This window comes from Nothoprocta perdicaria, unplaced genomic scaffold (assembly GCF_003342845.1).
Source record: "Nothoprocta perdicaria isolate Ctin4 unplaced genomic scaffold, notPer1 scaffold_16, whole genome shotgun sequence".
NCBI lineage: Eukaryota > Metazoa > Chordata > Aves > Tinamiformes > Tinamidae > Nothoprocta > Nothoprocta perdicaria.
The window spans coordinates 6904595-6931616 of record NW_020454760.1 but is presented as its reverse complement, the minus strand read 5'-3'; the positions used below and the strand labels follow the sequence as shown (position 1 = coordinate 6931616).

The following is a 27022-nucleotide window of genomic DNA, read 5'->3' as shown; positions in this document are numbered from 1 at the left end:
AAATCAAAAGAGGGCACCATGCCAGCCGGGATAGCGGAGCTTTTGCATCGTGTCGGGGCTGGGTCCTCGCAATGGGGGAAACACTCCAGATTGGCCGGAGCCCGCTGCTGCGCTGGGGCCTTGAGGCTCAGGATAGGATGCTGGAGCAGCGGGGGGCGGGTGATCCTGGGAGCGCCACCTATTCATAAAATAATAATAAATAACAATCAAAAAAATTTAGAACTGCAGGATAATTTCTAAACATGAATATATTGTAGGAGCCAGGAAGCTGAACCGAAGCGCTGCGGAGCAAGGTGCCACGGCGGCGGGCAGGGCGCTGCGGGGAGCCGAGAGCGGCGGACGGGGGGGCGGCGGCTCCGCCCCGCGTCCCTGAGCGTTCCCGCGCGTCCCTGCGCGTTCCCGCGCGTCCCTGCGCGTTCCGCGCGTCCCCGCGCATCCCTGCGCGCGCTGCGATGCGCACCATGTCCTTCAAGGTGAGCGGGGAGGAGGGAGGAGGTGCATGTGTGTGTTTGGCCTCTCGCTTGGGGCTTTCCGCGGAGGCAGCCCTTGAAGTGCGCCGTCATACTGTTTATTTAGTTGTTTTAAAGGAAGAAATGCGGAGGGGCTGGCGGGAGTGGGAGCGAGGCGAGCAGTGTGCTCCCCGCCGGGCATAGGGGCGATGGAGCAGGCGCCCGGTGCATCCCCATTGCGATGGGATGCAGCCGGATCCGCGCCCACCCCCACCCACACTCATGGCAGAAATTCATCCCAAGCGAGTTTTTAAATCAGAGCGGGGGGATTAGTGAGGTGAGCGGGTGAGGAGGGCGGCAGGCAGCCACACGCGGGGATATCAGCTGATGTCTGCGCCGCTGATGTCTCATGTCTCGCCTCCCCGTGAGGCACCTTCCGGACTGGCCGCCCTGTCCTGCTGCGCGCCTCACTGGGCCGGCCCGTCGCGGTGCCCCGCGCGTTGCGGCGCTCGGTGCGCGGGGCTGTTCCCCGACCTTGTCCCGCTTCAACGCAGGCCCGGGGCTCAGCCGAGCGCCCCACGCTGCCACCCCTGCGCTCCCCTTTTTGGCTCTCTCTTGGCCTTGCACCCCTTCAGCCCAGCCCAACCCTCTGCCCCGTCTCTGGGGCTCATTCCCATGCTCAGGCTCCTTCCTTGTTTTCCTCCCACCCCAATGTGCTGCTGCACTCGCCTCTGGTTTTAGGCAGCAGCTGAGGCCATAGCACGGTGGCCGCTCTGTGTTTTCGTGCCTTTTCCTGATGCTTTGCCCTCCTTGGCTTTTTACCTTGTCCATCAGATCTTCCCTGTGCCCTGTTCCTCTCTGTCCCCTGGAGTGCTCCTGTTCGGGCTGCTGGACTCCTCTCGCCCTGGCAAGATGCCCCTCTGTGCCACCCCTCCCTGCTTCCTCCCCTCTCTGTGTCTGCCCCTCTGCTTGGTGCTTTTTCTCTCCCTCAGAGGTCTGAGCACTTACCACGCACTCCTTCTGTCTCCCTTTGCTGCTCTCTCCCCATGTTACCCACATGTTCTCCCCATGTTTCCCCTCTTCCCATCCTGCTCACTCATGAGCTAGAGTTTCGGTGTCCGCTCACTGTCCGCTCCCATGAACTTCACACTCTTCTAGCTGTTTCCCTCTGTTTTTGCCTGCTTAAGCTTCCGTCTGTATCTTCAAGCATATTTCTATGATTCTGTGTGATTCTGTGATTCTCCTTGTTCAGGATCCTGCACATAGGATGTGCTGCTGTCCACCAAAGGCCTCCGAGTTTCCTCCCAATCCCACTCATGTTTTCCATCATCTCAGGCTTGATTCAGATTTTCAGCTCTTCTTCTTGAAACCCTCTACTCAGGTCCTCCTTTCCCCTGGGACCAGTTTGGAGCCTGAGAGCAAAAAAGGGATTTTTCTCGTGCTTTGACAGTCCGGGAACCAGGCCCTGGGCCTTTCTCCTCCCTGTTTTCTCACCCTCTGGCTATTGCCTCTTCCCTTTGCCTTCAAGATCACTGTTCAAGGACTACAGCTCCTTCCTCACATGCTACCCTCCCACGAGCAGCCTCTTCCCTGCATGTGGCTACTCAAAAGGAAGGGCAGGGAATGGGACATGATGATCCCAGCACTCAAGCGAGTTCCCCCACCCGCAGTGTTCCTAATATGACACATGCAGTTATATTATTCCATTTTATTTCTCCTGAATTCCAGTATAGAAAAGGTCTTATCAGACTTGTAAAATATGTTTTCCTCTAGACTCTTTTTGAACAGGTTCTCGTGCCTGATGTCAGTGCAGCGTGAGTACAGTGCAGGCTTTCCATCCCTGGGCTTTTCTGAAAGTGCAGCAGCAACTAAAATTAGTAGCAGAGGCAGAGTTTGAAATAATGCTGCAGAGATCCTGATGAAGTGCAGGCAACTGTATCCTGACACTTGCTGATGCTGGAGCAAATGACATAATGAAATCAGCATTTTTCATCAAAGTTATCAGCTAATCGCCTTGTCAGACCTTTATTATGTTCTGTTCCCTGGCTGACAGTGATGGGAATCAGTTGCGTAGGTTAAGGATTTCTTTAGGAGTGCACTAGCATTATAACAACACCAAAATTTTAATCAGTTCATCTCTTGCAATTCCTCATGACCTCTCCCTAAGAAATACAGGTGGGGAGAGAATTGGATAGAGCACCAAACAACAGCTGGTTTATATCATGGCCTGGGGTTTAAAAGCAGTTTACTGCTCCAAAATTATTCTGCCATGTGAGCATTAAGCCCCAAATAACGCCTTTTGCTGTGCTTCCTATTGATGCTAGTATTGCTGATAACCGTCTGGACGTGTACAAATCTATGCTTTGAAAATAGAAATTGCTACATGGCACTTCTCCAGGCTGTGCCTGGGTGAGTGGCCTGGCTGTTTGAATGATTTTCCCACATTCCATTCAGCTTAGCATACAAAATAGCTCAGGTTTGTGTTTGCTTTTTTTTTTTTTTTTTTTTTTTATCTAAAGACGACATAGGTGATCCACTGTGTGTTGTTTTTAATAAGAAATCTCCTGCAGTGTGGGGACATTAGGGGAAGTAAAAGTACTGATAGCGGTCCTGGCAAATTGGGTCAAAAACACTCCTGGGAAAGACCTGATTTCATGTCCTTGATGCATTTGAGAATTCTTCTATAGCTTGGACCTGATCCAAAGTATGAAGACAATTTTGCTGATATAGGAACTACAGAAAAAAAGAAAAAAAAAAAAAAAAAGGAGGAGGAATTTATGGGTCTTAAATCCTTCACACTAATTTGATGCTGGCAACTAAGCTCTCTCCTCATGTAAAGTGATGCAGGGAAAGAGCTCCTGAAGAGTGATGATTCCAGTTCCTACCTACCTGACATGTAAAGAGCTCATAGGCAATACAAAATGTAATTAAATTGCCACTATGCCCTAATAGTGAGGTCCACGCTGGAAGGAATCAACTTTTCCTCATATGATTATGTTGTAGTCCTCAAAAGTTTTTGAGACCTTTATGGGACAGTGTGAGATGACAAAAAATAAGGAACATTGCTCTTTGCCAGGCCCGTTTATTTACCTTGAAATGTGGGGCTCTACTCTGTAACATCTAAACAGCATTCTTTTGCAATAATTTTCCATCAAACACCATAATAAGAGAGACTATGTTGCTAAATACTAGCTCTGTGTAAAATTTCTGCATAGTCATTGAAGGCAAAAGTGAGTTTGTAGAGGTAAAGATAGAAAAACTGTACTTCATGACTAGCCACTAGCAGGGAGGGTGAAAAATGTTACCTGTATCCCAATTGACAGTGTCTATAGATCCATCAGTGGAAATGTGGAGTCCATCAGCTGTAATAGGAACATGAATGTGAGCTTACTGTGCCGAGTGTAATTCTGCTTTCCAGACTCCTGTCTCTATACATGCTGGCACAGGAATATTGCTATCAATTTATAGGAAATGTCTCATGATTTACAGAATGGTTCAAACTTCTCTTGTCTTCAACAGTGCCAATTTTCCTACTTGCTAGGTGTTAAGAACAAAAAAAAAAAAAAACCAATTAAAGGTACTTAGTGTGACAGGTTTGGAGCAGACTCATCCAGAACTGAGCTTGTGTCTGCAGGTTTCTGTGAGGTTTATGGCTTCGTGTCAGTGAGGGAAGCAATCTACAGTCTGATATATGTGTATATTTTAAAACATGAAGCTGTTGAATTCTTTTTCTCTACCACATTACCCTTTTGCATTGACATTTGGGAACGGGCTAAGTGAATACGAAATGTTCTGCAGAAGAATAACTAACGTATTCACTCTGCAATCCCTTTAGTTTATCTTGAAGGCAGGATTTATTGGAGACTAAGAGTCCCCTCGGTGCTCTTGACGCTGTGGCAGTCTCAGATTACCATCAGTGAAATGCTGCTTTATTGAACTCTTAGTGATATTGAGCCTTATTTAAAAATAGATGCCTGGCCTGCTACTGGACATGTTTCATTGCCACCACAGCTGTGCTTCACCTCAGCACTCCACTCTTAGTTGTTTCCGGTATCTAGATTGCAGAGTTTCCCAATTTTGCCTTACATACAGCAAATTTTGCCTTGTGTATACAGCAAATGAGCCTCCAAGTCTGCAGGCATCATGATTGAAACCTTCTTCTGCTGGCATCACCCAGAAGATATCTCACATAACCACAGTTACAGGCAGTGCTAGTTCCAGGAACCAGGCCGACCTCAGTATGGGAGATGCATGGGCAAATACCAGAACTTCTTATGCAGCAAGGAGGGACAAAGCAGAGAAATTGCCTGAAACCCAACATGTCCTACAGCAGGGTTTGTCAGCAGGATGATTCACCCTCCATAACCATGCTCAGCCCTGCCCCACAAACACAGCACAGGTACCACGTAGCAGCACGTTGTTTTTTGTGATGTTTCCTTGGGGATCTGGACTCGCATCATCAGCTCTCATTACAGAGCAAGGCAAGAGTCATAGGCTGCTATGGACACAGGGAGGACCTGAAGCAACGTGAGATAACGCATGACGACTGATCTATTCCATTGTACAAAGAAATTAAATTCCCTTCTTTTCCACAGTCTGGTTTTGAGAGAACAGTACATCTGAACTGAAGTATGCTCGGTCTGAATGCAGAATGTGCATGCGTGTGCTTGTCCACAGTATCTCCCAAAGTTTTCTGTCTCTTTTTGTTTGTTTGTTTGTTTGTTTCACCAGAAAGAAACGCCGCTGGCCAACGCTGCCTTTTGGGCTGCGAGAAAAGGAAACCTGGCCCTTCTCCAGCTGCTGCTCAACAGTGGGCGAGTAGATGTGGACTGCAAAGACAGTGTATGCAGGCAATGCACACATGCTCACTGCACTGATTTACATCCCTTTTCCATAGCCCGCTGCACACAGGGTGTGGTGGACATGTCACATGAGACATTTGAGAGCCTTATGACACTTAGACATGATTTAAAGCCTTCTCTTGCCAGGAAGCAAGTTTGCAACTCAAGATAAAATCGCGTGGAGATTTATATCAGTGGCAAGGGGTTAGGAATTTGCCAACACTCAAAAATGTGTCTTACATAGTTACCTGTGGAGTTGACATTGAAAACACAGATTCTAGCACCTCGGGCTTCTCTTTGCAAGGAAATGTCATTGTAGTAATAGATCACTGTGACGAGCCGACTCAACTGATCACAGGTAGCAATGATTCTGTCAGCTACCAGAGCTCCTCGTAATTAGTAAAGATAACCCTGGACCATGGTCTCTGTTTAGTTGATGTACAAGATTGCATTTGATGTGCATTTCCGTGGGGCTCGCAGTGCCTGCTACGCAGAGTCGTGCTGTTGGAAGAACTGCTGGCCCCATAACATCTTCCTTCCTCTCCTGTCCTTGACGCCAGCACCAAGGCACAAAAAATTTCCAGGCAAAGAGGGGCCCAGATGCAAAACAGATAGATTTGATGGGGATTTCCTGACTGCCTTGGCATGAATTGAATTTAGTTTCGAGATTAGATTTGGGCTGAAAAAACATAGAGCGTGTAATATCATGCTAGTCTGTGCAGAGCATGTGGACAGTTACTTGAGTGCATTTGGCTTCTGCTAAGAGCAGGAGAAAGCCAAGGCTAAGCAGTCTCCAAGTTTCCTGTGTCTGGTGTTTTGGGTAACTTATTGAGAGTTATACCTGTGTTGCACAGGTTTAGTGCTACTTCTAGCCTGAAACATGAGCCTGCCTTCTTGAGCATCTTCAAAGTGCAAGAGATTTTCTAAGCAGCTAGTTTGATGCCCAACTCCCATTGGCTTTTTCTGAAAGTCAAGAACCTGTCCATTCATTTTTTGCCCTGTAGGGAGGTATCTGATTGTCTAGAAATACTTTCTGATATGGATTCTTTGACTATCATTCTTAAGAGTAATATTTTAATAGGAGAAAGGGTGTTAAGTAAACAGGACAGAGGTAGATTTCAAGAAGTAAAGTCCATGACTATTTATTTTTTTCATGAACTAAGACTAGCACTGATCAAGAGTTTATGCAATGTACTGTAAAATATCCTGACTTGTTAATTATGTCAGGCATACATGATTTCTAGACTAAAGCATTTTCATGTATTTTCATATAATTAAGGCTGTATGCTTCTTTGCAAATCATACATTCCTTCCTTAGATTACATTGGTATGTGTGATTGCTTTAGAAGGATGATTTTCATCCATATGTACATGATGTTGGCATATAGTTCATACATCACATACATATAACCTAAACACTGTTTGGTTCACTGAAACAGTGGCCTCCCAGGGCCACCTTGGTAACCTAAACACTCTGGTTTAGGGCATTCTCTGCTATAACATAAAGAGTCATGGCCTTCTGGAGACAGAGCTTGCAGTAGTCATTTGGACAGGGAATTAGTAGTGAAGACACCTGGACCCATTCCTGCCACTGACTCCCTATATGAGGCCAGAAAAGTCAGTTAAAGTATGTATCTAATGTTGCTATTCTGTAGATGGTACAAAGATCTTTGATATTCTCTGATAAAAAGTTATGTATAAATAAAAATTACTGTTATTAATATTGCACTTATCATAGGGACAATAATGCAAAGTCATTGCATTCGTAGTTCCTTAAAGGGTCACGCCTTAGCATTGTGGGCAAGTCTGTAAAGTTTTTGCTTTAACACTAGTTAATTCCTCATTTTCAAAGTATTTTTCATAGCAAGTTTCAAATTATTTTAGAATCTATTCAGGGGAAAAATGCTCTATTGTGAAGAAGAAAATAACAAACAGGTTCTATGGTGAATGGTCATAAGCATCTCTCAGCTCTTCAGAAGGGGCAGTGTATCTTCCATACAGCCTAACTCATTGCTGGAGGTGTCTGTTGAAGGTACTGATTTGTTTTTCCTTACTCCCAGCTTGGCACAACAGCTCTGATGGTAGCCTCTTACTATGGCCACATAGATTGTGTGCGGGAATTGGTGTTGCAAGGAGCAGATATCAATCTGCAGAGAGAGGTAGGAGAAGTTCTGTGTTCAAACAGGGATTAATTAAGTGATTGCTGTATTGGAAATAATAAAGGAGTGCTGTCTGTTGCTTATTTGCCAGCTGCTAATTTGGCATTTGCTGTGCGGTGCACGTATAAAGAGGATCTGTTCTTCTGAGGACACCAAAGAATCAGACGTCTGGAAATTCTGATAGAAAATGAGATGCTGGAGCTACATTTATATGTAATTCACCAAACATTTCCAGGACATCCACTTGACATGGGGCAGTTACATCTGAGGTGTAACCCCATGGTGAATCCACTTATGCATCTGCCATTTTACCTATTGACGCAGTAACTTACAACTCTCAGAATGGGATAAATGTCTTATGATAAGGAGGAGTCCTTTGCCTTTTGACTTGCAGAGTCTGGTGATTAAAATGGAGCTGATGTTACTGCTAGCCAAGGATTTGTTTTGGCTCAGTTGCTTCGGAGTTTCTGCTTCTCAGTCAGAGCCAAATCATCTCTAATGATCACACAGCTTACTCATCCATACTTTTCCTGCATATCTGCTCTGCATCCAAGACATCTCTCAGGCCATGGCATGCTTTTTTTCCTGGAACCTTCTTTATCCTTGGGAAGGGCACATGCCGGTGGCCAGTTCTGTGGAAGTGCCTTCCCCTCACACCCTGCACAAGTGATCGTAGGAATAGCTCCAACCATTCTGCGTTTGTGTACTGGCAACAGAGAGAGCAAATTGCTGTGGGACCAAGAGAGTTGCACGGATCCTAAGAGAACATGCAGTTTAATGAGAGCATGCAGTGACAGGGGATGTTTGCAGGAGATAGGGGTGGCAATATTTTCTTCACTGAACGGTGAAATTAGATGTTTCTTACTTTCCTTGTTTACCTGGGATTACCAGCATTGATCCCATGCTGATAGCTGCAAGTTACTGAGTCACTGAAAGCCATGTTTGATGGTATAAGCATTTTGGCACTAACTAGCCTAAACTTGCTTTAATCATGATGTCAGAGTCTTTCAGGAAAACCTTGTTGCAGCAAAACATGTATTTAAACATGTACTTTTCCTTGGATAAACATTCCCTGAAAAGGAGTAACAAAAGGAGAGGCTGAGAGCAGAGTTTTACAGACATGCTCTTGAATATCACTCTAGGCATATTGATTCAGCAAACCAATAAAAAGAGAAACACAGGAATGCTCCAATATCGTTCTGCTGCAGGGAGGTAGGCATAGCAAAACAGATGAAACATGAACCATAAAGACTAACAGCACTATTTTGGAAGCAAATCCTCATACTCAAATCAATGCTCTTGTACTCTGAAGTTGCTGTGAACCTCAAGGAAGTGAGAAGGGGTCTCTAAAATGGTCTCAAGGAGCCTTGTGCAGTCACAAAGGCCTTTGACACTAGAGTGAATTTCATACATAGCTCCATTTTCCTGCATCTCCTGCATGGGATGAGAAAGCCCAAGGCCAGAAAAGCCTATTTCTTTTCTTCCCCCTTACCTTTTTTCTTTTTTCTTCCCTCCAGTTGTTAAAATATACATTTTTCTTCCTGATTTACTCAGATGTTGATGGCAGAAGTCATTGTTTAAAATACAGGGTTTCAGTTCTTCAGTGGGATTACACTGAGCTGGAAAAATGGGAGTTGCAGGGACTGGTTGTATCTGATTGAAGGCTATTTGGCCGGAGGGGAAGCTAGTTCTGATAGAGACAACAGTGATTTACACCAACAGCATTCACGTTTTGACAGGGTAGGGTCAAGGAAGGTGGAGTTCTGCTGCATCAAATAACTCCCCTCTCCGAGGCAGTTATTTCCCTCTCCACACCCTTCCTTCCACAAATCCATCCCAAGTTCCCATTTGTCTTCGGCAAAGGGGCAGGTTGGCAGGTACTATGGGGGTGAGTTTCAAATTGGTTGTTTGTCTCTTGTCTGAGACTCTTCTCACTCTGGGCTTTCTTTCCCCATCTGGAGACTGAGGAGAAGTAAATGAATACTAAAAGGTCTGTACTAGAAGCTCTGTGCAGAAGCCTGTTGTGGAAATTGAATTGTATTTGATGATCCCTCAGAAAACTGACCCTTGCCTAACATACCTTGTGTCCTCTGGAGTCCTCAAAGTTACTACCATTTTTTTTCAGATGATATTCTATTGTGCTTAGTGTGTTAATTTGAAATGTGTACTTTGTTCAAGTGTATTACGTGTTTGGGTTGTTTTAATCCATTTTTCTCATTACAGTCAGGTGCAACTTCTTTGTTCTTTGCTGCACAGCAAGGCCACAATGATGTAGTGAAATTTCTCTTCGAATTTGGAGCCTCCACTGAATTCAGGAATAAAGTAAGCTCTTAGGTCTATTCTTGCATGTTGATATATTCTGAGAGTCAAGTGAATCAAGTCTGTTGCTTCCCGTTGACATGAAACAGACAGGGCAGCAGGAAGATCATAAAAACATTTCCTCACTTGAGTGTTTTCTGAGTAACCGGAGAATATTAACTTGAGACAAGCTTTTGTTACCTAGGATTAATGGCATAGATTGGCTGGAGATGAGTTCCTTCATAGTAAGATCAATATTTCCCCTGAAAGTGTTATGTAATACAAGAATGAAGGGTCTTTGGGTGCATTTTAGGTAGACTCCCATTTTAGATGTAAGGATGCCACTTATATAGGCTGGAATTTTGTCCATATTGGGTTGTCTATGCATGCCACCACAGGAGCCATAAAAATATAGTGCCTTGAGTCCTCCCTAAATTCCCACTTACCCACCTGTGGCAGGAAAATGAAATGCATCTTCCAGCTTCTGGTTCTTCATTCAGGCTGGTCCTTTTATAGAATGTCTTAAAACAGCCGAAAGCTCTTCTGATTGCCTGTTTCCACTGCCACAACCTGACTTCAGTTCTGGATTAAGCCTTCAGCACCCTTGCCACCTCACGGAATATGGAAACACACCTTCTGCAGTGTTGCACAGGTCTCCTCAGAGCAGTGGGCTCAGCAGGCTTCAGAGCCTTGGCATCTGGTGTCCTCCTCAAAGCTGGCTGAGGTGTCCTCTGCCCGAGGGAGATACTCTCAGACCTTTCCCTACTTGGATTTGTCAACAGGACCCTCACAGAGCGAACAGCAGTAGGAGCAGATACATTGGCAGGAGTACGTGAGCTCAGTTTCTTTGTGTAAGAAAGTACTAGTACTTCTGTTTTCAGCAATCAGAGTCAAAAGTACCAAATTTTTGTTAAACATTCTTCCCCTTGACATGGTGGCCATGTTTGGGAGCACTGGGACTGATGAAGCTGAAATTCTTTATTCTCATAATCTGGAGAGGACCCTTGCTTGTACCCTGGGATCTACAGTGTGTTGTGTGTGAAGTCACACACGGTGACATGTGTTTGAAAAAGAAAGAATTGCTCTTTACTACACAGCAACCCATTTTTCAAGATGTTATAGTCCAGGTTTCAAATGGCTCCCACAACCCATCCCTGCTTTTCGGAGTCCTTGCAAGTGCAGGCCTTCAGTTCTAAGGGAATTTATAGGATGTCATTGCCCTCAGCTTCTTATGCTCCGGGAACCACAGCAGATATTGCCAGTTAAAAATCCCTAGGTTTTGTGGCCACAAAGCTCACGCGTGCCCATACAGTAGGATTTGCATTGATTCTGGTATGCTTGTGGTAAGGAACCACAGCGGAAGCATTGATCTGTGCATTTAAAAGCATGAATGGATCTATGGCTATTTAACAGGACATGGAGAGTGCCTGTATAATTTAGCACTGCAGGAGGATGCAATGTTAAATACAGCAGCTGGATTTTAATCGATAGTCTCATGTAGAACAGAACTATTAGGAGAAGCTGTATGATAAAATAAGGGCCGCTACTCAGTCTTTTACTTGAGGGTTGAAGTGGGGGTAGTAGGAATCATGAAAACAACCTGTCATGTTAGGCTGTTTACAGTTGAACTATGACCAATTTTGGAGTCATCCAGTGGCCTGCAAAATGGCCGTGAAACCACACTGTAGGAGCAGAGGTGACCTCCATGATAGGAAACTAAAGAGGAAGCTCTTTGGGGTTAAGTGTGGGATTGGTTAAGTTTTGAAGAGGGGAAAGTGGGGAATTCAGGAAAGTGTTGGTAAGGAGGGAACACAGAGGTTTAGCATCTGTTTCTGTTCAGAGGGACAGTTATATTTTCACTTTAGCAAACCTTTGCAGAGAAATAGGCATTTACAGAGGCCAGTGGCCTAGAAGGTAGACAGCGAGCTTGAAGCTGCCTGATCCTTCATGGCAGTGTGTGCTCTTTATGAAGCGTGTAAAATAAACTTATTTAAGTCACTGTAGCAGAATAAAAGAGGTAACGATCTAAGTGATAAGGGAATATTTCTGCATTTAGTCCCCACTAAAGGCTTCCACCTTTGGAACACAAATTGGCAAATGCCAGGCTTTACTGTTGCTCACCTTGAAACGTCAATTCAAACGAGACTTGGCCCATATTCTTGTCCCAGCTATCTTCACAGCTCCAAGTTGCTCTTCCTTGGGCCACAGTTTTCTGTTGTTTCCAGTGAAGCCAGTGGAAGAGAATGCCAGTTCCCACGGGATGTGCCCGGAGCAGGGCCGCAGCTCCCCATAGGCTTCACTGGTTCCCCTCAACAGGACAAACTGGCATGTGACGTGAACATGAGGCATTTTCCCCAGCAGCATCGAACATGCCTGTCTAAGTACTCCCTCTTGCTCCTCACCTCTTCAAGTGGTGTATCAATAACAGCAGCCACTGTTACTGTGCCACTGTCCGTGGCACTTCAGCACTCACAGCATTATGCAAGCTATAGGCATGGAAAGGCTCTCCAAAGTTGGGTGGAGAGCTGAGTTAAAAGGAACCTGTGCAAGATTAAAGTGATACTGCTTAAAAGGTTGGGATTAACTATTGTTTCCATGCCCTCTTTATGAAAAGGATCTGCTCTTCCTGAACCATCGTGCAGTCATGAGGGCTTTGCTAGACATCATTAATTCTGGAAATCATCCTGGAAGTTGTTGCCTCACTCATGGCTTGCTTAAGAACTGCAGCTCTTCCCTGTCAAGTGAGGATGTAGTACAAGGACCCAACTATTTATTGCATCCACTCTGGGCTTTGGTGACTCACGCTGTTTCAGACTGAGTCTGGGGGGACTGGGCAGTGCTGTTAACCCCAGCGAGAGGCACCATGGAGAACATACACAGCCATTGACCTTGTGTCTTGCTGTGTTCCCAGCTAAATGTCTGCTTTATGAATGCAAGCTGTTCTGTGGCTTGCAATTGCTGTATCAAATCACTGCTTGGTAGTGACTGAGCTAACAGAATGTGGGCTCCCACAGCCCCGGACACACAGTGGTTGACCCAATATGCCTTTTCAATCAAAGGAAAGGGGTTTCCTGATTCCATTCAGCTAGGAGTCAGCCCTGGAAGAGTTTATTCCTGGAAGGAATTAAAATAACAAAACAAATCAAACATACTGTAGGGAAGAGAAACCTTAAAGCAATGCAAAACCCAGCATCCTCCTTGTAATTTACTTCTCTGTAAGTTCTAGTTACTGCATTTACCACTCAACTTTGAAACTGTTGAAGAAATATCTTGGCATAGGCATTCAATTCTTGTTGCCCCCTGTGCCATTAGAGCTGACACTCACCATGGCAGCCAAAAAAACAGGCTCTAGAAGAGTGTAATGATGCAAATAGCAACCATTGCTGATGTGCTAAAGGAATATAGATATTGCTTTCTAAGATTAATTTTCTTAATGTGAGACATATTATAAGCACATGGCTTCTTAAGTGGATTTCCCCAGGTGAATGTTTCCTGAACAATACTAAAGGTAAGACAGAAGCAGAGGTGCTTTTTTTTTTTTTTTTTTTTTTTTTTGACTAGATAGTGGTGACTGCAGAAGATCAGATCTCTTCCCTTTGAGCATGTTTCGGGATTCCCTTTGAGCATGTTTCGGGAATCAGAAAACACTATAATTCTAAGGTACTTTCAGGGAATGATGACAGTAAGGAAGGAATCACATGGATGAAAGGGGATTCTGAATCTCTGACATACAGGAGAGCAGTTCTCAGAGCCCAGATGTCTTTCTAGTAAGAGACCAAGTTTTGGGGGTGAAGAAGTCAATAATATGATTATTTTTGGACAAGCAAATATTTGATTTAGGGTGAGCAGCAGGCAGCTGGGGATGAGACCTGGCCCGTTAACTGTGTATTCTGGTCCCTGGAGTCTGACCAGAGTGATCATGTGGTCTCTCCAATCTAAAAGAGCTGACTGGTGTATTTTGGAAGTGTATTTGGAAATTTTATTTCCAAAAATGTAACTAGCTAAAACTGTCCACTGAATTCAACCTAATATTTGGTCAGAATTACCATTTTTTGACACTCCAACACCACCTGCTTGAACTGTTCCCCTTCTTAAACCTGAAGCTGTTAGAGCTCCCACAGTGGGATCACACAGCTCTTCTGCTCCAAGTGTTTGGCCTCAGCCCAGCTCGACCAACTGTGGTTAGCTTTGCAAGCCTGACTTTTATTTGGGATTTGTCATTTGGTTCTCTGCAGAAATGACGTTAATAACCAAGCAGTATTTTTAAAACAACAACATATTGTTTGTGAGACCACAAGAATTTTAGAAAAAAAAGAACAGACCATAAAGCAATAAACAAGCTATGGTGAACCATATCCAGGTTACTGGGTGCGTTTTTACCTTCTACATGGGGAACATCAATATGTTTTAAGCTTCCTATAGCTAGTTCATCCTTCCCTACCTGTTCCCAAAGGACCTCCAGTCTGGATAGCATAGGAGCTTTTCTGAACTAACCTTATCTTCCAGTTTGCTTCGGAGAAAGTCTTTAAAAATGTCTCTGTTTTTTGTTGGCAGCCCTTTGATCTGATAACTCATTACTTGAGTAAAACAGCTTTCAGATGGTTGGAAACAGGAAATAGGCTCCAAGAAGCCATTAGCTTTTGCTATTTTTTTTTTAAGCACTAGGAACCAATGTGGTTGCTTTTCTGCTTTGTTCCTGCAGTTCCTATTTAATTAGGGCCATTTAATTTGACAGGAAAGTTTAGCAAATTTAGTCAGATTACATATTCTGTGTACTCAAATAATCCAAAATAAATATGCAATTCTTTGACTGTTACCTAACAGTTTCACATCTGTCACTCTGTTGACCATCAAGAATTGTTTGCTTTTCAAAATTGTAGGGAGGAAGGGTGAATATGGAGTTCTTAGAGTAGCCAGAGACAGTCCCAGTGAGTTTGCTCAGTTATATCAGAGTTTGAGTTCTCATGAGGCTGTTATAGGCATGAGCTAGCAGCACAGATTAATAGCTTGATTGGCACTCTCCATTAGAAAAGACTCAGTTACAAAACACTGGTCATTTGCAGTTTCCCTTGCTGGATATCTGTCTGCATGGAAAATTTCAGACAAAACTTTGGAGCTGTGTCAGGGGAACAAGGCTGCGGGAAAGCACGTATTTTGCCCACATTAATAGCAGTTCTAGAAACTATTTATTTGAAATACTTCACATAACTTTCCTTTGGAGCAGGAGCAGTATTGGGAGTAGGCAGGGAAGGGGAGAGGAGAGGAGACCTTGGGTGCTGAGGACATGTGTGTGCACCATCCTCACACAACGGCTTTCCCCCTCCTCGTGTGGGCCGCACTGAGTCAGGAGACTTAGGATCATAGACTCATAGAATCCTTACAGGTGAAAAAGACCTTCGAGATCATCAAGTCTATCAAGTGAACCCATCACCACCAGGCCTGCTAAACCATGTCCCTAAGTGCCTCATCTACACGTTTCTTAACACCGCCAGGGACGGTGACTCCACCATTTCCCTGGGCAGCCTGTTCCAATGCTTCACCCCTCTTTCCATGTAGAATTTTTTCCTAATATTCAACCAGAATCTAATATCTAACTTTCCCAGCAATTCCCTTCCTCAGCTCCCAAGTGTCCCGAGGCCAAGCCAGGGGGCAGAGCAAAGACTTCCCTGGCTTGTGCTTTCAGAGATGCCTCATGCAGCACCATCTCTTGCCTCAGCTTGTGAGGAAAAGGGTCAGGCCCACTTGTCCCAGGGAGCAAGGTCAGAGTCTCTCTGGGCAAGGAAGCAGGGATCAAGAGAGGAGTAGGGTTGGAGAGGATGGATTTGAAGGAATGAAAACAGAAAAGAGAAGGAAGGGAGAACCAACGTGTGAATCTTGTCACTATCCTCAAATGTCTGGCAGAGCCGATCCCTCCTGCACATAGCCATCCCAGGCAGACGAGAACATCCTCTCAGTCTTGGTGCCAGAAATGATGGCAATTTTTGAGTAGAATGAAGTGCACCTACAAGGCAGTTCCGCATTTGCTATTTTAGTGTCTTCAGCTGGCGGGGAGTCAAGTCATTAGCCAGCAACACCCAGGTATCTCCCTCCTCACCTAGCAGGAGGGAGCAGTTGTGCAAGCCAGACTCTTTGCATGTGTCTGGGTGTCCCTTTAGTGGTGACTGGCAGTAACTATAACCCTGGGGTTGCTCTTGCCTGCAGGGATCACTTCTCCAGCAGAAGTAATGGGCTTTCCCTAGTGGCCATGGCTCTGGTGGGATGCTCACTTCCATGTCAGCTAGCAGGCTTTCCAGGGATGTCCTGCCTACTCCTTGGGCCAGCAACTGGTAGGTGAGAGGCATTGACTCAGCAGCTAGTCACCACAGACTTGCCAAGAGTCGAATTCTGAAAAGCCTCCAAACTTGCTTATGTTTTGTGGTGATGCTGAGCACAGCATCTGCCCTCTCCCCTTACTGTGCCCTTCTCTGCTTTTTCCCAGGACGGAGGCACTGCCCTCTTAGCCGCCTGTCAGTACGGGCACGCCAAAGTGGTGGAGACGCTGCTGAAGCACGGGGCCAACATTCACGATCAGCTTTATGTGAGTTTGTTTGACACAGACATCACCTTTCTGTGAGTTTATTTGACAGAGAGATGGATAGCGCTGGTAATGGAACAAATACACTGTTCGCTGGAAAACAGCAGACGCTCCAGTGCCAGTGCAGTAAAGCATTTGGCAAAAACTGTGGGTTTATAGTGCTCTATTTTTCTAAGATGTGTTTTTTGTTAACTCTCTGCTTCTCATGGTCCTAGGGAAAGTGGCACAAAATCAGAAAAGAGGCTTTAGCTTTAGCTGCCTTTTGGTTCATTATCCATAGGACAGAAATGTTCCAAATTTGGACTGGATCGGTGCTATCCCTTACCTTTGCAGAAAGGGTCATGTCCTGTTTAACCATATCAGAAAAGCATTACGGGCAGAAATGTGATAGCTAAAACAGCACTGAGGATTTAGAGAATCAGCTAATTTTCTGGATTAGCTACCAAAAGGAGGAGAAAAGTGATGTTGTCTTTAAAGTCTTTTTTAAAAGTATCCCTTTAAAATGATGATGGTGGGTATTTGTGCATCTCTAGCTTGCCAGTGCTTTGGGGAATGCGTAGTTAAAGTGACTGTGTTGGCACACTTTAGCTGCCTTTTCACACAGCTGGACCGAGCTGATCAAGCCCTGGATTTAATTTACTTCAGTAGAGAGGCAAACAAGCTGAGCTAAAATTCACCCAAAAAGCGTGGCAGATTTTGGCAGGAGTCGCCCTGCAGGAATGACCGGTGCTGAGGGGCTGTGCACGGGGTGCATGGGGGTGCCCCACGCTCCCCCTGCCCGTGGTTACCATGAAGGGTGCTGCAGGGTTGTGGCTGCTGCAAACACTGCTTTTCTTTCCAGCAGGCCAGGGTTCCTGACACTTATCACTTGCTGTTCGGGAATCCCAAGGTTTTCCACTCACTCTTTCCTACAGTGCTGCCACACCTCCCAGAAGGGAAGGCAGAGAAATATCCTCCTTGTGGTGTCTGCTGGAAATGAGCAAGGTTTGCAGTGGGGTTTAGTGGTGTGTTTTCATTGCATGTAGCCACCAAGCAAAACCCTTCAGAAACAGCCTGATAAACTAAGAAGGCATCCTCTTGACAAGGAGCACTAGCCTGATGCCTTTGGTGGGACGCTGCCAAGCTGAATTTGCAAAGTGGTATCTGGCTGTCCTGGCAGCTTCCTTGGCAGGCTGCCACATGCGAGCGATTTCAAACGCACACCTAGGCAGTCCTCCCCACACCACCGAGATAGATGTTTTAATCTTAAATTGATTAGGACCAGGGGTAGAGAAGAGGATACTGCAGCTAATGTGTATTGCAAGAAGGTTTAATCAGGTATGCCAGCATCAATTCAAATCAACCACAAAAATCTAATAATTAATTTAAAAAATGGTTAGAGGATAGGTAAAGCAAGGTTCTCCACATCAATTGATGAACTTTTAATATTCCAGAACCTTTTTCCCTTTCTAAATGGAAGTGTTGCTGCTATGCCTGTCTCTGGAGGAAGCCTGCAAAATGGTCAGATACTATCACCCTATTTAATGCACCTGCACAGCAGTCAGAGCAAACAACCCCTCCGGAGCCCAGAGGAATTAATTTGCAGTGCCAGCAGAAACCTTGTTGTTTCCCGGGACACTTGTCTAGGAATCAAGGTCACACATTTTAAGTTTGGATTTCCAGCTCATGTGAATGAACACCAGGCATGTGCTCAGTTTTGCAGGCTCAAGACTAAGTAACATCTCTAAGCAGACAGCAGAGTTCAGTGCCAAAGTAGGGACGTGCCAACAGTGTCCCCAGGGGGCTTCCACTACAACTGCCCTGTATATAGGCATGAGGGGCCTGTAAGACAGGTATCCATATACCTGAGAGACCACACCGGCTCTCTGTGCATTCCTGTCTCCACCTGAGAGAGCCTCAGTTCCCGGGAGAGCTTTCCCTGTGCGGAGCAGTCTGGGTGTGGAGTAAGTCCCAGCATGTCCCAGCTTCAGTGCAGGTTTCCACCTCCAGTTGGTTAGGTGGATCCTAATGCTGTTTGGATCTTTTTCTTTTTTGTTAAAAAAAAAAAAAATCTGTGCTTACGACTTCCTAATTTTTTCCTAGAGAAGAAGCTTCCGTGAAGCTAAATGTTAAGGATTTTTTAACATGGGAAACATCTGCACTTGAGCACTTTTTCACCTCTGAAGCAGAACACTTCGCTAACCACAATGAACCTTTCAGATAAAGCTAAATGAATGTATTTGGCTATATAGGAATGGATTCCTAATTATGGGGAATGGATTCCTACTTATTCACTAATGTTGTGATGAACATTAGTATTTTAGACCAAGGATTTAATGTTCAATTTGATATATGATAGGAGCTTATGCTTGTGCGTGTTGAATGTAAATGTTGCCATAGTCTTTCATGATCTAGACTTTGGATTTTGTTGAGTTACACTGCACGTTAGCATCAGAAGGACAAGCTGATTCTGCTTGGTTTGGTTTGGTGCAAAACACTGGCATCATTTTAACAAATTACAAGCTGGATGTGTTTGTACTCAGGATGGAGCTTCTGCAACTTTCTTGGCAGCACAGGGAGGCTACCTGGATGTTGTCCGATTGCTGCTGTCTTCAGGAGCCAAGGTCAACCAGCCACGGCAGGTAATGCTCAACACTGCCAGAGTGGAGATGGGGTCAAATTAGTAATTTCTCATTGAAAACTAACAGTGGGATTTTCATGGGACATCAGATCTATCAGAACTGGGGTTTTCATGGGAAGAGAATGCATCAGGATAGGATTCATCAGAAGTGGGATCTTCATGGGCATCAGATGAGGTGGATGGTGGCTGTGCCTGCATTCGTGTTTGAGCTCAGGTCAGCAGTGTGGTTTGGGACTGAGTGCCCATTCCTTTCTGCTTGCATGCAAACTAGATGCTGTGCGGAGGAAACGAAACTGGAAGCCCCAGTCCAGGTGTGCACTAAATACAGCAGGGATGGATCTGAGTGAATTCAGCGGTTTCTTTGGGACTGCAGTTGCTCTGCTGTTCCCGTGGTATAAGGAAACTGTATTAGGGATTCTCGTGCCCCAACTAAGGCCATGGTCCTGCTGCATCTTCCCCAGCCTGCCCATCACCAGGGCTGTGCAGGCGGGGAGGGAGGGTGGCAGCTTTTCCCTGGACTGGCGCTTCACTTGCTCCTAGGCTGCCTGCATGTTGTCTCTCCCATTTTGCCTAGATTAAGATACAAAAATGCTAATATGAGCTGTTAGTTAATACAGTCTAAAAACCTGTGTAGACCAGGGTACGCTTTAATGCCATTTGAGAAGGTCAAAATAAAGCTGGGAATCCTTTAGGTTTAACTCAAACAGTTTAGCCTATAACACTATAAAAACTGTATTCTATACACTAACCATTAACACTATAAAAACTGTATTCTGTACACTAACCATTTAAAAGGCTGTGATGATGGGCTGCTGATGAGGTATCAACTAATACTAACAATATTTTTAAAATCTCTAACACTATTTCTATAATACAGTCTTTCATTTCTTAATGCCTTTTTAAATCTTAGCTGAGACAAAGACCCTACATTGTATGAGTGCTTTTCCTGGCTTTCTTTCATCTCCAGTAGCCTAGGCTTTAGTTTGTGTCAGGGAACCGCCAACCTCTGCTAAGATTACGCCTGGATAAGTCAGTGGCATTTATATGTGACTGCTGAACTCGGGCTCGCTGTATTCTGAGACAATTCCTAAACAAATGGAACATTTTAACCCATTTAACTAGTGAAGTAATGGTCGGATGGACTTCAGTCCCTTGCTGACAGACAAATTCATACTTTGTTCAAAGGTGAGGTGTTGGTCATGAGGAATGTAAGCCTCCATGGCAGTTCCCGTGCCAGATGACTCTCCTGCTGTCATTGACAAACAACCCTGCTGTTACTGCTGTAGAATTTTTTTTCTAAGCAATGTTACTTTGAATACAGGGCTGGCCATAGCTTCAGAGCACCAGATACAAATTCATGCTTCTCTTTAACTCCTGGATGTCCAGGTCTTTTCTCCATCCTGCCCTTGTAAATTTGGAGGTTCAATTCATTTGCCTGACTGTGTATGTCTACCCCGAATGTCTCCTCCTGCTGCTCCAGTAAGGTTCCAGGTCCCCCATGGTCTTCTGTCCATCTCCCTGACCTGTGGGGATGCTTCCAATACCTGAGCCCTGATGCTGCTTCTGATACCTGATCTCAGATGGCCCCAGTTGCCCATGTGCAGGCTCTTTACAACGGCGATCACAACATTGAGCAGTGAAGCTTTCTGATGAGCTTCCTCCCTGTCATTTCTCTTGGTATTTAGCATTCTTGTGCTTCCTGACACAGCGACAGGCCTCCCGGGAGCTCTGCTGCATCCTTTTGTCACGGTTTCGTCTAGACAGAGCCCTGGGCGGTGTCTGGAGCCTGGTGCAAGCCCTGCTGCTTTGCTCCTCTAGCTCAAAACGCAAATCAGGAGGAGTGTTTGCCAAGGAATTTCACACTGATTGGGCAGCCGGTGCCCCAGAAGGCTTTAGTATGAATGGCTAAGCAGATTCAAAATAATCTGAAAATTAATGCTTTTCTCTTTCCATATGATAAACACACACACACATATATGTAAGCATGCAAACCTACAGAGATTGTATAGGGCAGTCAAGGATGTAGTCTCCTACCAGCAGGATTTCAGCTGGTGCTAGTGGGCTGATGGGCAGCACAGCAGAGGAGCAGACACCCAGCAGCCCAAGAACAGGGGCTCTCCATCCCTAAAGTCTTTAGTGGGCATTCAGAGGACATCTCAGCTCCTGCCTTAGTTTTGCCCTTTCCAAGAGAGCAGCAAATTTTATGAAATTCAAAGCTGCAATGCAGTGTCCGTAGTTAATATGTAAGAGAAGGAAGAACATCACTTTCAGTGAGGGTATGTTTGGGAATGTTGCACATAAAGTGACATAATTCGTATCTATTAGCTTGCAAAATATAAGGAAAAAAAACATAGTTTAAAAATATATGAGATATTTGACATTGATTTTTCTAAGCATATACTGATCTGCAGGTCTTTTGGATGGGTAGAAGGACAGGAAAATGAAAGGATTTTTTGAACTCTTCTGACCTCTGGGCAGAGTGAGGCTGTTTTGTCCCCTGGACTTGTTTTCTCCCTGGCTTGTCTCTGTGCCCTAACAGCCTCCTTGTACACTGTAGTATCTCTTTTGCGTTATGTACGAACATTGAAATGGACAGAAATCTCATCTACTCCATCTACTGTTGAATAAAGCTTCCTGATAAATGTTATTTGCCTAAGGGAGAGTCAGTGTGAGACATCATCATCTTCATCATCCTTCTTGTCTTTAGATCAAATTCTCCAAGATGGTCACTCTTTTTTCTTCTTCTTCTTTTATTTTTTTTGATTCTTCTGTAGTTGTATAGTTGATGGGAATATTGATACTACTACAGTTAGTTAGCATAGGATAGTAACAGTGGGTGACGTTGCTCAACACCAGTATTTCCTTCTATTTCTTCTGATTCATACCTGAAAATGAGTTGCATTTATAATCTTCACTGTGGATATGTGGATAAAGGAGAGATAAGAACTGTGAGCTGCTTTTCTTTTCTTTCTTTTCTTTTTCTTGTTTCATAAATAGTACCAGGAATTTGCACAGGACTTGTTTTTAGTGCAGATTTAATTTTGCTAGTGAGTTTCAGGTATTTTCCAATTTTTAGAGACTTTTTCAAGTGTCTCTCTTCCTAATTTCTAGAGCCCCCTGGTGGAAGAAGATTCAAAAATAAAGAAACTATCAATTTACAGACAGGGAAAACACTGTATGTTGGAGAGGGACAGTTTCTGTCATCTCACGACGGCCACACATTCTGTGTGCAAGAGGCCCCTTCAATGTTATTTTTAAATCACAAAGAAAACTCACTGTAGTAACATGATATATGCTCCAGTGAGATCAGTAATTTCAACAAGATTATTTATGGAGAATGGATGAAAGAGTGGGCCAAGACCCTGGTCTTCACCCTGTGTGAAGACTGAACCTCCGTGATATCAGGATGCACATTTGCTTTTTCTCAGAGTTGGAACAACAGAACCCAGAATATATCAAAGGAAAAATGGATTATTTATTTCTTCCTGAGGGTTAAATCACTAGCCCATTGAAAACAGAGAACTGGTTCACCAGTGGTTTTGGATAGCTTCAGCACGTCATATGAATCTTCATTTGGCATTGATGACAGAGATTCCTTCTATGATCAAAGTGGAAATATTAAAAGCGAAAAGTTGTTTTCTTTGGAAACTCCTCATTAAGGCTCATTTGAAAGTCTTTTGAAATACATTTCCATTTACTTTTTCCTGTCAAATCTGAAGGCTGCTGAGGGTGAGCAGAGGAAGGGGCAAGCAGTCAAGGCAGTGACAGACACCGGCATCTGTCTGTCTCGTGACTGCGGGTGCTGAAGTTCACCCGTTGCAGCAGGCAGGGTCGGGGGCCGAGGGTGTCAGGGTGAAGACTCGAGGTGTCTGTCTTTGCTTGAAGGACGGGACGGCCCCGCTGTGGATCGCGTCGCAGATGGGCCACAGCGAGGTGGTGCGGGTGATGCTGCTGCGGGGCGCCGAGCGCGACGCCACGCGCGACGTGAGTAGCGCTTCGCCCCGCGCCCCGCCTGCGCCCCGCGCTTCCTCGCCTCCTCTGAGGCCACAGGGCAGTGTGCCTGCAGGGCCGGTGCCCCCTGAGCTTGTTCTGCTCTCCAGGTTGTACAATTCCTCCCAAGCCCTGGGCTCCCACTTTCCTTTTGCGTCTGGGACAGCTTCCTGGAAAGCCACCTGGAATAGGGGATGGCAACATCCACATAAAGGAGAGATGGAGGTGATATAGGGGGTCACTGGTTGGTTTCTTCACGAGGGCGTCACCTCTCAGAGGAACTATCCTCCTGACCCTTCAAAAACAGCAGCGTATACTGGGGAGGTGCCTCCTCAAAGACCCTTGAAGGGGTCGGGGAGACCTGGTGTCTCCCTCCAGCCAAGGGGACTGCGGGTAAAGCATCTGAAACCACTGCACTTACCTTCCTCTCTCCTTTACAGGATGGTACAACTGCCTTACTGAAAGCTGCCATTAAAGGTTACAACAATGTGATAGAAGAGCTACTGAAATTTTCTCCCACGCTAGGCCTGCTGAAGGTTAGTAGTGAAATATCGAGACGGGGTTTTACACAGTAAGCCAGGAAGGCAAAGGATCTTATGAAAAGCCTGATGCTCCCGACTATACAACTGAAGACAATGAAGAGCTTTGGGCCAGAGAAGTCAGGGGAGGCACAGATTATCCTATTTAGCATTTAGTGCTATACACAGATAAACCTTTTCAAAAAATCATGACATTGATTTTTGGAAGGAGAAAGCACATCATGATGTAAGAGGAATTCTCTCTTGCTTTGAGACATCTAATTTTATTTCTACAGTAAATAGACTGCTCTTGGTGGTGCAGTTTTTAACATTGTATGCTGCCCTAATTTCATTTAGTCAGCAAAATATAATCCTAAGAGATCTGTTTTGAGTACTTCTATATTTGATTTTATTTTCCTCTGAGTTAATAACGTGACTTCAAAAACAATGGACATCTGGAGACTGCTTTTTAATAGCTGATGTGCTTTCATGTTCCCATAAATCACACACTTTTATAGCCACTGTCAATGCAGCTAATTGCAATTTGGATGTGCTTGAAAATGCAGGTGGCGTTAACAGAGCTGTTAACCACAGTTACGAGAGAGCTTCCACACTTATCTGGACCACCACAAACAAAAGGCCAGCTATGAAAAAATAACAGTTCTGCCTTCTGATGCTCAGGCCATTAATCAGCAGGGCAGGGAGATAGGCCACGCAGATGGTTTCCATTGCTGCTTCTGTTTCGCTTGCTAATGGCTGAGTTCTGCCAGGCGGAAGCCAGCGCTGTGTTTATTCTGCCTCTAATCTATTGACAAACTGTAATTTGAAAAGAAAATATTATTGTGGTAGAGTGGACCTGACCTTCATGTACATTTAAAATCACCTCCTCCGCGGCCTTCCAGCCTGCCAGCCTCCCGCGTAAGCGATAACCAGACACCATGTCCTTGAGGACACCATGTCCTTGAGGACCTAATCTCCTTGGAGCTGTTTCCCTCCCATTGGGAGACGGCTCCTCGCAGGTCGCAGCCTCCCACTTGCCTCCCTTTCCACGCGGCGTGCCAATGTCGGTGTTTTGCAGAACGGCACCTCCGCGCTCCACGCGGCCGTGCTCAGCGGCAACGCCAGGACTGTCGCGCTGCTGCTGGAGGCCGGAGCCGACCCGTGCCTGAGGAACAAGGTATGCGCCGTGGCGCCGGGCACCAGGCCTGGCCTACAGGCCCCACCTTCCGCCTGGCGCCTCCGGTTTGCACCCTCATCCCGCTCAGAGACCTGGCCTGATCCTGCCCGGAGACCCGGCCTGATCCCACCCGCAGACCCCGTGTCCCCTCCAGCAGTTTCAGCTCGTGGGCGTTTCTGAGCACTCCAGCCACGTGCTGGCACTGGTGACGTGAGAGCCCGCCCTGCGTGACACTGTGTCCCAGTCACCTCTGGCAGAGGCAGCTGCTGCCCATGGCTCATCACGGGCTGCTCACGTTGACACTGCCCTAAAGTGACGTCTGTCGCGTCCCCGACCAGCCATAAATTGCACCAGTGTCGCATGTTAACAGATGTGTAGGGAGGATATGCCCAGAGAGAGCGATGTATACATGGGTGCCTTGGCTGAGAAAATTTGATGACATTTCCAATATACATATAAAAAAACCCTCAAATTTACATGCATCATTCCCATATTTTATTATCAATCTGTTGGTTCACTGCAATAGTTTCAGATTCTTCTAATGACTGCATATTGTCTGTGGTAAGTTTATCCTTTCCTTTATTCTGCAAGGTACTGTAGCCTATGTGCAAAATTTCTGAGCAAACGACTTTCCCTGTGCTGTGTTTATGAACCGTTTGCTGCAGGTGTTTGATATCCAGGGGGGCTTGTTCAGTTGTGGATGGATGATCTGGTGTCTGTTTCGGTCTTAAGACTGGATGAATGAAAGTTGTCGAGCAAGTCATTCAGTATCTGCTTTCTGAACATTTTGGTGCTTTAATGTAAGATCTGTGCATGTTGTTTCTGTGTCATTCCACTTGATGGCAGCAGAGTTAACGCCTCTAATACAGGAGCTTGTTATTTCATTGTCACTGTTATGTCATATATTTTGTTTTCATACAGTTACACAATGTGCACAGTTTTTGCAGAGGGAGGTTGTGTAGCATTAAAAAATCTCAATGTTCTACTATGTATCCTACCAAATGGCACTGAGTATTTCTGAGTATTTCAGTATTTATTTTTTCAGTCTTTCCTTGGATTTTGTGCACTTCAGTACCTAAGAGCCACCTCGTCTCCCACAGATATCAACAGCAATGTTCTCTTAATTCTGTGGCAGTAGCGTGGGGAGCCTGAGGGGCATCACTTAGGCTGGACAGTCAGCACAAGCAAGCCGCCCCACCCAAGTCCCAGGCTGGAATTATCCTGACAACTCAGGAGGGACTTGCATGCTGTGGGAGTGAGTGACTTGACTCCTAAGTGATTCCTTAAAGGATCTCCGCTGCCATTCTCTGAAACAGATTCAAAAGAACATTGCATGTGGTGCAAACAGGCATTTTAGTTTTGTGCCAGCACCATCTTCTCCAGAGCTCTCACACTTGCAAAGAGTGTTTTGGAGACCCTCCTTCAGCATTGCTAACCGCCAGGTTTTCTCTCGCAGGCAAATGAGCTGCCGGCAGAACTCACCAGGAACGAGCGCATCCTGCGCCTGCTGCGCACCAAGGAGAAGCAGAGGAGGAGCTCGTGCGGCCCCGTGGCGAGCGCGGTGTGACACACGGGCAGCCTGCCCACGCCAGCCCGGGCGCCCGCCCAGCCCACCCGAGCAGCGCCTCTCGGGCCGGTTTGCAGAAGTGACTTGGCCTCCCAGCGCACATCCCGCGGGACGCCTGGCCCACAGGAAGCCTCCGCCTGGCGCCGGGCAGCTCGGAAGGACCACAAGGAGCGCAGGATCTGCCCCGAAAGCTCTATCTGCAGCACAGCCCATCCGGCGCTCCCGCATCCCGCTGCTCCCAGCACCACCCTTAGCTCCTGGTGCCCATGGTGTGCGTGTCGGGTGCTCTGGTCGCGTGCCGAGGGGACAGCCCGGACTGAGCAGCTCCATGGGTTTGCCTGGTCCCAGAGCAGCCCTGCGATGCTGTCCTCGCTGCACAGGAGCTGCCAGGACTGTTGATTCCTCCATACCACCAAGTTCCATACAGGGCTGGAGGTGACATCCCACCAGGGATGACAACTCTGCAGGAACCGCTCTCCTCCCTACATGGAGATCCTTGAAATGATCCGGAACACTATGAATGATGCCCAGAGACACCTAACAAGCTAGGTCAGCGCTGTTTGCTCCTCGGCGTGGCCCCTGGCTCTGTCACGTGGTGGTGGCTGTCTGCAACACGCAGTGCCGTGGGCCGCGTCCTCAGCGCTGCGCACGCACGCCCGGCACCCGGCGAGGCCGCTGAGCAGAGGGAATCCTGCCCTGGCTCCGCTGCTTGGAGCCTTAGCTGCCAAACACCACGGTGCTGACGCTGTGCAAGGTTCCCCTGACCGCTCTCCACACACGTGTACATGACACTGTGGGTCGGCACCCACAGCCACTATGCAATGCACTT

At 46.0% G+C, this 27022-nt stretch overlaps 1 protein-coding gene across 2 annotated transcripts; it reads left to right on the top strand.

The window, feature by feature from the left end:
* Positions 1–443: 443 nt before the first annotated feature.
* On the top strand, positions 444–26247 carry ANKRD29 (ankyrin repeat domain 29). 2 transcript variants are annotated; one of them, XM_026035416.1, is made up of 10 exons: positions 444–473; positions 5181–5291; positions 7351–7449; positions 9673–9771; positions 16226–16324; positions 18844–18942; positions 22827–22925; positions 23372–23467; positions 24528–24626; positions 26083–26247. In XM_026035416.1, exons 1-10 carry the CDS (start codon positions 453–455, stop codon positions 26191–26193), a joined length of 933 nt encoding a protein of 310 aa, XP_025891201.1. In that variant the 5' UTR covers positions 444–452; the 3' UTR covers positions 26194–26247. The 2 variants fall into 2 exon arrangements, with proteins under 2 accessions (XP_025891201.1, XP_025891202.1); XM_026035417.1 differs by lacking the exon at positions 22827–22925.
* The last annotated feature ends 775 nt before the right edge of the window (positions 26248–27022 follow it).

Bases quoted from the DNA above. Each gene is read 5' to 3' on its own strand.
- ANKRD29 (XM_026035416.1), top strand. From the start codon at position 453: ATGCGCACCATGTCCTTCAAG. The intron at 16,325-18,843 runs GTGAGTTTGTTT...GTTTGTACTCAG, and splicing joins ACATTCACGATCAGCTTTAT to GATGGAGCTTCTGCAACTTT. The intron at 23,468-24,527 runs GTTAGTAGTGAA...GGTGTTTTGCAG, and splicing joins CCACGCTAGGCCTGCTGAAG to AACGGCACCTCCGCGCTCCA.